Source organism: Botryllus schlosseri, chromosome 5 (assembly GCF_051294905.1).
Source record: "Botryllus schlosseri isolate E-star chromosome 5, Bs_hap1, whole genome shotgun sequence".
NCBI classification, from domain to species: Eukaryota; Metazoa; Chordata; class Ascidiacea; order Stolidobranchia; family Styelidae; genus Botryllus; species Botryllus schlosseri.
In genome coordinates, this window is record NC_137240.1 from 16,277,085 (window position 1) to 16,290,733 (window position 13,649).

The 13,649-nt window shown below is 40.2% G+C and overlaps 1 protein-coding gene across 1 annotated transcript; it reads right to left on the reverse strand.

Moving 5' to 3' along the window:
* Positions 1-3,139: 3,139 nt before the first annotated feature.
* LOC145439237 (uncharacterized) lies at positions 3,140-8,708 on the reverse strand. The gene has a single exon (XM_080316737.1). The coding sequence runs from the start codon at positions 5,309-5,311 to the stop codon at positions 4,073-4,075; it is 1,239 nt and encodes a 412-aa protein (XP_080172863.1). The 5' UTR covers positions 5,312-8,708; the 3' UTR covers positions 3,140-4,072.
* Between the last annotated feature and the right edge of the window lie 4,941 nt (positions 8,709-13,649).

A 13,649-nucleotide genomic window follows, 5' to 3' on the forward strand; every position in this document is an offset into this window, starting at 1 on the left:
TGATGGCACATCAGCATCGAAAAACATGTTGCACAAAGCTACGAATATTATTGGTACGACATTTCTACCAAGTAATGATCTCGACCTGCGCAACAAGAGTCACAAAGCGCTACGAAATAGTGGTGGTTCTTACATTTGAAAATATTTTTGTTACCTGTAATGTACTAACTTCAGAGCTCATTGATCTGTACGTAACAGAAGGTTGGAAGTCAGTATAATAGTTTAGGTACTAACCGCAGTATTCACGTGCAGATCAAGGTTTACAAAGTGCTTCTTCGTGCTGAGTTTAGCCTCGGTTTGTAATTTGAAAATGACCAATTCATCTTGTTGATGTGAAATAAATGCGCTGTCAATAATTCACCATATAGTCACATCCCACAGTTCTTTATTATTATATTATTCAATTTGAAATTGATAATATGTCACGGAGTCGTTTCAACGTCGGAATACCCGGTGGCACAATAAGAAAGGTTATGCGAGATAGCGCATGAGCCATTAATTTTTAATTACTTCGGGCTACGCCATCTGGCGGCTTAGTTAAAAATCATAATGAAGGCATATCGGAAGCGCACAAGCCACGGGGTCACAGATATTTACAGGACGATTATTTTAAGATCATCGAATCAGTTAAAAGGAAATTTTTTAAGGAGGCCCATTTCATAGATTGGAAACAGTATTGAATATTACCCGCTCAAAGCAGCGGGCTATTTGGTGCGCTGAGTGTTGTATACATATATTACATGCATAACACAAACACACTCTCGGTATACGTAACAGATAAATCGTGAGAGTTCGAGTTGATGTTGGACGTAATTTACAAGTTTTTATTATGCGCCAATGGAGATATCGTATTATTTCGAATTGGAGAATGCACTCCTAAACATATATAAATCAGATGATTGATAATTTAAAGGTAATTTTCACTAATACGTTCAATTCGATACTATATCTGGTACCAGTTCAACGGAAAATGACGAAAATTGATACGATGTGCACAAATACACTTAAAACGTCAGTAAATTGAATTAGTAAAGGTTTCAGTGAACAAAGCGTGATATCAATATTTCAATCAGGCCATTCATTAAGCGCCATTCATGTAAAAAGACATTATGTAATTAGCCTATAAATTGGATCATTTAACAGCACGCCACTTTGAGGAGTTATTCTTTTCAAGCGCGCCGATATAGACAACAGTGATGAGCATCGGACGGACTTGAACAGCGTTCGGACCGGATTTTGCACAATTTTGATTGTGTTGCAGATTTTGTTTCGGATATTTCCGGATAGTTTAACTTCTGCTTCGGATATTTGTGGATAGTTCGCGCCAGACGTGACTTTTGATTACAAGTCAAAAGAAAAAATCGTCAGCTGAACAACCAACCACGGACAGTAAACACGTTCTGATAGTATTAGTAGCACTCTTAAGTAGTTCTGTCCACGGTCCAAGCAAATATAAATCAGCTAACCCAAACCTTAGCCTTTGTAAAGACTACATACTCTGCTCAGCTGTACAATTAGTATTCTTCGGAAATGTTAGTTGATGTGGATTTTTTGGATTCTGGACGGCATTATTAGGATTCACATGGATATTTGGTTGAGATTGTTCGGATTCGGACGGATAGTTCCTCAAAGACATGAGCTGTCGGATGGATTCTCATAATCCAATATCCGCTCATCACTGATAGACTATCTGATCGCGATTAATTGAATATCACACCGGATTGTCAGCGGCGATTTGTGTTTCTGGTATGGGCGAATAAGATTTTTTGCTGGTCGCAGGTAGCGTCATTAGGCAGATCTGCAAAATGGAGTGTGAACAAAGTTCTCCGCGATACGGAGGCTACACCTTCACACCAAATCTAAGCCCTGTAGATTGTTCGACGTGGATTAGGGTTCTGGTAAAAATCATTTTGCATCCGATTGAAATCGCTTTTAATCGAAGATATAATTAAAATCCTGATTGATGACAATGAGAGAACATTGGATGAATGAGGACCATGCCAATCAAGGTAATGCAGCATATCGCATCAAACCAATAATGCGCGGGTCGGAATCACCACTCCATAGCTGAACTGTCCCACCTCATTGGTAATAATGGGTCGCTAGAATCGCCATTAACCTGTCGCGAGACCATGTTGAGTCGCAGGGCTGGGGCAGGGATGTAACCAGGTCACAAGGCTCCGACTCACAAGTCAATCTCACACAGTTTTTACTCTCGAGTCAAGTCGAGTCAATTTTAAGTCACCACAGAGTCGAGTCCTAGTTCAATTCAAGGTGCAGAGTTGGCATTATATTTTTGAGGTCCCATAAAATGTACAATATTTGATTTTCCCATGTCAATATTATACAGTTGTGATTTCAATAACCTGCGATACTCGAATACTTGATTATATAGAAGCCTAATACTCGATTAAGAATCGAATCCCTCAGGTAGCCGACTCGATTTCGATCAGCCCTAATGTTGAGTCAAATCGGCACTAGCATATGTATCATGCGTATCATTGATGATATCTGGAGTGTTCCCTGGATGCGAAAAACGATGTCCGGTTTATGTACACACAATGCACAGCACGTGGTTGTCCAATATTAAACCACAATCACTCATCTCCCAAGAAAATAAAACAGCCGCAAAAAAATCAATATAATCAGCGCGGTTGAATTAAAATCAAAAATCGAGGGTAAAAACCTGAATTAAATCGCATTGATTTAAATCTGTCTGATTTAAACCAGAACGGTGGACGAGGCGTTTCTAATTGCGGCTACACAATAATTCAGATTTGAAGCAACGAACGTCAATGTTGGACAGGACTTATTCTTCGCATTTGTTCGTGTATACACCGAATATTACAGCATACCGGCAGGATTATTTGCATAGCATGATCTTAAGCGACGTCGTTGACGTCAGCAGTCTCACATCTTATATTATCTTCCGTTTGTAACAAAGTTCTATGCATTGGCGCGTCTATTGCGTTACGCCGTTTTGGCTCTCAGACAAATAAAGAACACTGAAGTTATGCATGGTAAAATAACAGATTCGACGGTGCAACTCCAACGAAAGTCTCTTAAGTGGAAGATGATACCTTGGGTCCGCAGTATAATGCTCGACTGTTCTGCACAAGTATACAGAGTACAGACGGACTTCTTACGACCAAGATGTTTATTAGGGTCAATTCAGAAGAAAATTGCACTTGAAAGAGCAAAAAATGTCATAGCACCAACTTGAAAGTAGAAAAGTAGAAAATTTAACTCAACACTAATCATTTGCTCATTTTTTAAAAGTTGCGTTCCTCCTTAACGGCGCATAGACCTACCATAAACGTATAATAATATCATTTTAAAACCGCGAAAGGGTCCGAGGTACTATATAGTTATGGAATTGCGTTTGTAACGTAGTTATCTGTGTACAACAATAAAAATTGCTTGAAACATCCCGGAATTTTGGTATGTCAGCCGATTACGTGGAAGGAACGGTAAAATAATCCTTTGCGATTCGCCCTTTCCGGCGGAAAGCGAAGAGGGTTGATGTAATGCGGTTAACCCCAGCTCATACTGATGACGGTCTGGCGTCGTTCCGATGAAGGGTTGAAATACCAAGAATACTCCAAAAGAATTGCAAATTTGACATTCATTTTATGAGTAACCGCTATTCTCGAGGATTGATAATTTTAAATATCAAATATTACATCACCGCACTCAATTACAAAACGAAATAGTCAACCAACATCACGTATGCTTGTGGATTCCCTTAAAGAAACGGCGTAGCGCGACGAAAATGCGAACAGAAGAACATCCATCCAATTTGACACCAGTGATCATAGCATAAAAAGACTTTGCCGCCGATAATACAGCAATTTCATTACGTAGATTTTGAAATGAGTAGGCCTACTCAAACCCGAGAAGTTCAATGGATTCAGCCCCGACTGGCCCAAACGTGACATGCCGACCCGAGTTCAAACTACACAACACATGAAGGCCTGTTCTTTTGTCTCTTCGCACTAGATCCAAAAGATTTTAGACGGGATCCACAGATTTTCCACTGTGCTGTGAATGTCCATTGTCCAGGCTTGAAGTGTTAAGGGATCCCTTTTCTTGTCGACGTGATCAGGGACTTGTCCATTCTGTTACTGGCGCAAAACGGGAAAAGTATATCTTTCCACGTCTTGTACGTCGCCACGATGCAAATCACGTTTGTCAGCAATACCATATCGGATGCTACGGCGGTCAAAATCATCGGAGTGCCTACGTTTAAGAACGCAAAAATCACGACCAGTGTCGCATCCGTGACAATGCAAACCGCAGTCCAAAACACTGTTCGTTGGATCGACGCAATCGCATTTCTGGACAGTATTCGGCCTGTTAAACTTTGATGACGGCGACCGAAAGTTTCGTTGATCCTGCTTCGATCGTCTTGACTAGTTCGCGGGTCATGGTTACGATACACACTCTTTGGCGAATTGTTGTTTGACGCGCTGCAGCAGAGAACCGATTTGGATCCGTTTCTGTTCTTCATTGTCTTTACGCGATGCCATATTAACGGATAAACGAACAGTCCCATAAGCGTACACTGAAAAACTGCGTTCAAAGTACAATACAGAATCAGAGGCCAGCGTGCAGATTGCATCCTCATGTCATACACTGAGACGCAGCCTAAATAATTCGGGTCATGTAAGAGTGTATCACCGCTAAGCGCATCGTCTGAGATTTTGAAGCGTACAGGCAGCAGGTTGATAATGGCGACAGCCAGACTGAGTAAAAACATGACGCATACAAAAACTTTGCTAAATATAACTATTGTTCTACTGCACAAAAACTTGGCCGCTACAGGGTCACAGTAGAACAGCCACTGTTTGATCCACAGGAAGGCATAGACGGACATGTACGCTATGTAGAATAGTCCGATGTCCGTAGCGTCGTACACCGCTTCGCACACCTCGTCCGATTGCGCGTGCCACGCGTAGAAAAATTTCAACTGGTCCATCAAAAATTTCAGCAAGGCCGATAATCCAGATAGTAAACAGGTGTAACGCATAGCAGCACGCAATGTTCTCTTTGTTTTCGACAGGGAAAGCGTCCTGTCATCTCGTCTGGAGCAAGATATTGTATCAAAACGATTCGACTCACTTACGATGCTCTTGCTTCGTCCAGTTCGCGTTGGCGTTTGCTTACGTTCTTTATAAACAAAATACGACAGGCATACGCAGATATATGACAGCACCAGTGTCATTAGAATTAATGAGGCCTCGCAGGCTATCCATACATGGATGCCATTGTAGAAGGAATTGGATGCATTGAGATTTGTTGTTTCGTTCATAATGTTGAAATTGTTACATATCTTACAAATTGCAGGCTAAAATTCCTGAAAAAAATAACAATCAGCGATAAATTTTGAAGCGTTTGAAGTTTTCTCTGCCAGCTATCCCTACCATTAGAAGAGCCCATTCTGGGCACGCGCGTCGCAATTTATTTGACAAGACACACACAGCCATTCCGTTACGGTGACATCGCATCATCATGACTTATGCAGATTGAGTTAAAACATCGCAATGGCGATATCAATCGAGTATTACTTAACTTCTATTCAATATGTACCGTAAATATACTAGGCTACAAGATTCACTTGTCAAATTAGGAATAAACACACGACTAACATGACTTGATGCGATGCGGAATGTCATGCACGGCTAACAAAACAGCACGTTTTCACTCTTCACCTACGTTTACGTTATGGGTGAACTGCTGATTTCAAGACGACATGACGTAGGACATAATTAGCTCTTTGTGCTTGACATATATGCCTCAACGGGATCAACCATCAACCGTTGTTGAATTATTCGAGAGTGTCCACTGTCCAGCCTGGTAATCCGCGGGCTGAAATAGCGGTGGATTTAAGTTATTAGAATTGCTTCTAAAGTACAAAGTACAGTACATACAACTAGTCGCCAGAACTACCCGCATGGAATTTAACAAATATACCGAAGACCACAGGAATAGCTTCGATTCGCACTATCAGTCAAAAGGGAGGACAGTGGAGGAATTATTATCATCAATAAGACAAAACCCGCGCGATATCTTTACAATATCTAGCATGTCCGATTGCACCTGCAAATGATCCCCTTTTCAGCGACTGCCACTGCGAAATAATGGGATAGTCTAGCTTTCAAATTCATCAACACTGATCCGTCAAAAAGGAAACGGTAGAAAGGTGGAATAAATCCATAAGCGACCGACGCGGCTATTCATACCCACCGGGCTGTACTAGAGATACACCAGTTATAAATTCATCGCATTGTGCATCCTGCCTTGTTCCCCATTCCCATTGTATGCGGTATCATTGTAATTTTTTATGTTTATTCACGTGGCAGGTAAAAGGCGAAGAAATACGCACCGAGGAGCGATCGCGCTGAACAATGCGTAAACAATAATAGGAAAGGTCATGATATGACTTCCCTGCCTTGGACAGTTGAAATGGGAGGGGTCAACTCGAAGTAAAGACCGAAATTGTGTTTAGATTAACTGAACTCGCTATGAAATCATCTCAAGTGAATAGTGAAGAGCTGCTCGTATCGTTTTAAAACTAAAACTGCCAAACGACACTAACCTATATATATCTGTCAATCTATATGATTGCCGGAGAACGGCAACAGCGAAGTGCCGAAGACGTTTGGCTGAAGGAATGTAAATAGGATACATTTCTCAAACCGCGTTTATTAGTCCGTGCAAACGAATCTCGATTTGTAAAATTTCCGCTCTTCATAATTTGTTGTGCCGCGTCAAAGTCCGTTCAACAGTCGGCGATCTAACTTTATTTACGAAAAGTCTTAAGGGATATAATGAAAGGATCGCCCTTACAAACATAATGCCACATGTTGATCTGTTAAGTTGCCTTGAAGAATTACCACACCAAGGTCTCAAACTATATCAGCAAGCTGCTGGGTTTGAAAATTGTCTTAGGAAGTTTTAAATGCCGCACAGCTAAACAGAGATATTAAGCTCCACAATCGCGAGCAACATGGAACCATCGAAAATGTTTGCACGAAAATGAACTCAAGATTCTATATGGTCACGTTACGAGCACCTTTGACATCACCATAGGAAAATATAAAATTTGATTGCGATGCTTCCCATGGCATATTTGAGGAAGCGTCGGCGCATGAGATCTCGCGTGATACAGCTACTGACTGGCGTGTTACACAGTTAATATTTTAACTTGAGATGAAGTACAACCTGTAATATGCAAGACTTGTGTCCACGAAAAACCGCCGTCTTTCACAGTAGTTGTATGTCATACCAGATTAAAAGTCAGACACCTAAACCTGCAATATGATTCTAAAGAATAAGGTAAGATCATTAGCTCCTTAACCGACACTCTCATCTGCGTTAGCTTTTAACGATAAGCAGTTGGTTATGATACATCATATCGAGGTAGTGCGTGTGTTGCAGCAATACAGTCGATTGACTGTAATAGTCAATGCTTTCTGATAAAATATAACTCATTCATTATACTGACTGCGTCATTAAATTCACGCCGCAGTTTTTTTAGATTGAGCTGTACGAATTCCGTTCGAAGTAAAGTATGAAGCATACAACTTCTGATTGGTTGGTGATTATTTTCCATACTTGGTAACACATCGCTTGGACAATATAGCTCGATCGGTACATGGAAATAGTTAATTAATAACGCTATCCAATTTTCCACAGTTATCTTCCATAACCCTCAATTACAAATCAGCTAAATTGATACATCAGCAGCGTATTATACCTCGATGTTCAAACGAAACCCTCCGCTCTGCTCATACAAAGACATTTTGTTGGGCTGGGAAACCGTGTGAATCACAACACGTAAGCGTACTGGACAATATACCTGTTTATCTCGTCACATATTTAGCTGTGTGTGATGTTTTACCGTGACTGTGCGGTTAATAGGCTGAGTAGGTCCAATGTCACTACATCACGGCATTTACTCCCATGCCCCGTATCATATCCCAATGTGTATACTATGCCTGCGCTGTATCCATTACCAACCTAAAGCATGCTGTTCCCCAAATAACTTGTTTGCTGTGTAAATTCCAGTCACATGTACATTGTACACGTCCTTTCATTTTAAGAAAATATCTTCAAGTCTGTCTACAATTTAATTTAGAAATCTAGTATAAACTGTCTGCTGTGGGCATATAAATTTACAAGATTCCCTTCAGTCATACTTCAAAGACTTCAGGTGTAGATCACATACACACGAGACATAGAACCAGGAATTGCTGTCTCGATTGTACTTCTAAGGTTCGAAGGAAAGTCTGCAATAACGAAAGTATGCGGTAGATTCGCTCGCCAGTCGTCACATCCGCTCATTCACAGTAAATGCAATGATGATTTAAGTCGTGGAGTTCAATATCGGTTTCATTGAACATAGAAAAACCGGACTTCAGACTCGCTACCATACCAGAAATAATGCAACATCTATTGCGATCTAATGCAACAAGGCATGCCATTTTACATAGAACACATCCTGACTCGTCCTGCCACAATTCCACAGCAATTTAATTTGTTCTGCTCACTGGAAGAGATATATAATGTAACAATGAAAATAGAAAAGACCTGGTGCCCAAGGCCTTAGCTGCCGAACACCATTATATTTCACCAATGACAGCAACAGCATGTAATGCACTCTACCAGACATTTCGTATACTGTGAATGCAATACATGAAATTAACTCTTCCTCGACCAACAATGACGAACAACAATGGGCAATATTGCTCATAGATAATCATTCTAAATATTGTGGAAAATATATTTTCCCTCTATCTGGCGAAAAGTCTTCTCTTTGAATTTCGATCGAAAACACCTGCATCTGTCGGGACAATCACGATCAAAATACAATCAAGACCAATGCCGTACACAGCAAAAGTTAATCCAATCGTAATCGGATACGCTGTGCGAGTTGTACTTAGTATGTTTCGCTTGCTGCTACATTCATTTCTCAATACTGTTAAAATCCAAGTTAATCTGTTCAAGCAAACAATATATCTGTAAAGCACCTTCCTTCTTGCGCTCGCGCAGAGGCGCTGACACCAACAATTCGCCTCGTATCGAAATGCCATACGGAAAACACAATAAATAGCATATTAAGTTTTAATACGGTATTGATATACGCAACATGCGGGAACTGGGCATATGGGAATTGTCGTCATAATTCCGTTTCTTGCCGCCGCAAAAAATATATATATTTATATATCAACGTGTTTACCCGCGGGATATTAAATGGAACGATAGCCGAATGTCCTCTGACACCGGACTATACAGACCTGACACGAATCACATATCCTACAATTCATAATCTGTTTCAAAGTGGTATATGACGCAATAAATCATGTTACATTTTGGATAGGAATAATTTTGATAACAAAGTATAAATGCTGATTAATTCATTAATTTATTGTGAGTCGTAAAGTTACAACCGTCTCCGTGGTACAGCATATAGCATCCCGACATGTACCACGAAGTCGTCTACAGCTCACTAATATTTACAGTATACACGACTTCCAGTAGCCTATACCTGACAACCTGCGACAACCTGCGGTGCATGATAGGTATACTTTTATGAAATTTCTAAACCGGGGTTTCAACCCAGAACGTGATATAAATTTGTCATATAGTCTATATACTTCTCAAATTCTGCTAACCCCACCGTCGCCAAAATGTGTCACGATATCTCAATAACATATTTTATCTATAAACCATTAAATTCATCAAATGAATTTCCAATATAATGTTGTCTGTCCTTCCCCCTGTATCTACCGACCGCTCAATGATAACCAATTTCAAGTATTCCTTGACGGTTAGCGATGATCACCTATACAGCGTAAAGATTATACAATATACAGCCTCTATCGTGGAGTCGATATATACGACTGTATCTGTACTATAGTGCCTTACACCTATGGTAATACAAGGATATCTTTTTTTGTAAAGAAGTTAAACTAAAATGGCTCCCGAGAGATGAGATATAGTGTCACACGTGATTAGTTTTATAAGTGTAGTAATATTATGATTCAATAATAGCGGATGTAATGCACTATTTTATCGTTGCGAATCGCCGTAAACGGGATAAGTCTACTAAATTTATATATATATTAGATAACCAGTGAAGACACAACAGCACTATTTAGACAGGATGTGGCTTGATTTATGAAACTATAAGTGGAAATAGAGATACATTATGTATCGTGTTATGGCAAATAATAATAGCATGTGAAATATCGTATGTGAATGATGTTTTGGGTGTAAACCAGTGGTCGGGAACCTTTTTCGCCCGAAGAGCCATATTGACCGTATATTTTCCATTTTACCTACCAAAGAGCCATACATCACAATCAATTACTACGTCACAATTGAAGTATCGTGACATCATGGTAGCACAAACTCGACATCACTACATGGGATTCATCGTTTGCATCGTATTTTCTCAGTAAAAACTCGTACTAATCGTGCTGGTTGCCTTATTTGAATAATGAGTACGCGAAACTTGAGTTACATAGATTTTTTACAAGTAATATATTTTTAATTATATTGCACTGAGAGGCAGGCCTAATAATAATTTTCGAAGCTTAAGACGAATAACATTTAGATTTCCAACTGACGTAGACAACAATAAAAGTATGAATCTACTTTTACCACGCCTTTAACAGTTAATGCGTCTTTTGATGCTGCATGATATTCCTGATGGCTTTTCAGTATGGTTGATAACTGTTAAGGGTAAGCCTCATACAAAATTTGAGATTTTCGTCAGTTATTCGAGATCGTAAGTTCGTCTTGATGCCATTCTTAAATGCGAGGACCCATGATGACATACGTAGGTGGAGCCAAACATGGTCACTATACATTTTAGTATACACACCCAATTACCCATTTGTGATGCGTCAGCGGCGTGGGGTCAGGGGAGGCAAGTGAGGCAGTGTCTCACCTGTCTACTAGATTTTGAACATTTTTACCACTAAAATCACGCAACTTGCCTATTTATTGTTAGACTATGAAGTTCGAAACAGAGGTTAAGGCATTGTGATAGCGCAATTCATCGTAAATATCATAGAATATATAGTATCTGATATTATTCGAACGTAATTGCCGCACTGATTCCGATTCGGCTTCTCAATTCTCGGAGTATTCGGCGGTAACATTTGCGCAACACGCCTATACAATCTACATTTTAACAGCGACTACGAAGCTACGTTATCAATGAAGAACGTGACAGCTATGGCGTTGTTTGTAATTTGAATTTGTAATTGTGAATGTCCCTTCCACGGCAGTATATTTCTCGTCGGAGATCAGAAAGACAATGTATATTTGCAAACTGCATTGTAATACAGGCGCCGGCCGCGCCGCCATGTCTCCTAATCTCTTTGATCAATGAATGCATCGTGCAATTCAAGACTTCGTACCGGCTCCATCGAATTTGCGAGTGACATTGGTCGCCGGCGCGACAGCAATTTAAATTTGAGGATTTTGAAAAGGGGGTCCGAGCCCCTAACCCTCATACGTCACTGTATTAACCTCTCAAAGACATGTTTGTACTGCCACAAGAATAATTTTACTGATCGTGCTGAAGATTTAATAACAAGTTGCTGCAATATTGATAAATTAAGTACAAAAATAAAAATTTCGCAAAGAGCGATATCTTCTGCCCAAAAGAGCCATATATGGCTCGCGAGTCATAGGTTCCCGACCACTGGTGTAGACTATACCATTTTGTATTGACAATGCCAACTATGCAAAATCAATATAGTGTCCTTCTGTATATTACACGTTAGCATGTTATCGACAAATGACCTGTTGCATCCAGCTTCTGCTGTCCATTTGTTTTGGTAGGCCTATATTCTTTCATACGCCACTGTTGCTCTCGGACTGTTGTCGGGTCATTGTTAGCTGCGATGTCGGTCATCAGAATCATGGAGTACAGCAGCCCAACACACCTTCTATAGTCCAGCATTTCCAAACAAAGCTGAGATCAGTACTACTTTGATTTCGCGCTTGACTGCAGCAGTCCTGTGGCTCATTATTTGGATTACTCTGGCAGACAACACCCAATAGTAACTCCTTGGACCGACTTGTCCGTACTAGTAGTGAGCTTCTAGTTTTGCACGATTTGTTCTCATAGCGTATAGAATTTGGACAGCTTTATTCAATGTTAATTTTACACAATGTCCCATCATTTTTAGCAACAAGTACGACACACGCGCGTCCACGTCGTCCAATTATCATATGATCGACCGAAAAGATCATCGCTTTTAACAAATATGCCGGACCCGCCGGCCATCCGACAGTCGACGAGCATGTCCACATTCAAGTCAAAATACAAGCAATTTCTACTAAATGAATACTAGACCGTTCTCAAAAGTGCCGGACCACGACCTGACCTATCGATCTCGCCCTCCGTGACATGCTACCCCATTTTGTCGATTGCTTTTCTATACTATCTTATTTTACTTTTCATTCAGTGTGCATGCCTCCTCTTTACATCGCCCAGGCCAGGGGTCAGAATCTTTTTCGACCGAAGAGCTATACAGACCCAATATTTTCAGTCTTAACTCACAAAGAGCCATAAATGTCAATCAACTGTTGCGTCACGATAGAAAATTCGTGACGTACGAGTAGCACTAATACATGGGATTCGTAGTGCGCACCTTATTTTCTCTGCTCACATGCGCAGGTGGAGCCAAACATGGTCTCTACAGCAGTACATACATTGAAACCAATGATTAGTTATTGGTATTTTCTATGGATGTTTATGAATGACTAGATTTTGAACATTTTTACTCCCAAAATCAAGGAATATTCAAATTTTGTTCGAAATAAAGCGCAAAATGAGAGGTCAGGCGCGGGTGAGACACAAAAAGGCCAAGCTTCACCTGTGCTAGCGAAACTCATGGTAAATAGCTTAAAATTTAAAATCACTGACATTGCGATAATTTTGAAGTGGGTGTGAATCGCACTTTTTAATCAGTCGCAAATTTAGACCAATTTCAAGTCTTCCTATCTACATCGCTTGCTTTCCAGCAATTTGTTCCTTGAAGAACTCTATATCGTGTACTCTAGTGATCCAAAATATTACAATGTTAGACATTACTGCACATTCTTCCCTTGCAAGGACTCTGGTGTGACTCTGCATTAATTCGATCCAATTGATCCCACCATTACCTATGTCAAACAATTTTGTCGCTATGGGCCATTCTTTTGCGAGCCGGTTGAAACCGCGCTTATGTTTAGGAATCACAATTCAAAATGTCTAACTTCCGATTTTATTAACTTGTCCATTCAATTCTAGTGTTCTCAGCTTGACACGTATATCACTGTGTCATGACATTCCAATTGCTGCACCAGCATCCGCACCAGGAACAATATCTGAAGTTAGCTGTAGATATTAAGACTTGGCCTGACAGAAACCTCATCTTGCTAAATCATTCTTTCAATATAGGTATATGCATATAAAAGTCCAGCTCATTCTAATGATGACCAATCCTAGAGCTCTGTTTGGGTGTAATTCATTATGTGTGCAGTAAATATGTCATTTCCTTGACTACTGTTCGCTTAGAAACCCTCTATAATTTACGTTATCCTGGACTTGGAGCATTAAAACAGCAAAATATATCTCCAAGTAC

What these genes read in the sequence shown, in the direction of transcription:
- LOC145439237 (XM_080316737.1), bottom strand. Translation starts at nt 5,311, where the DNA reads ATGAACGAAACAACAAATCTCAATGCATCCAATTCCTTCTACAATGGC.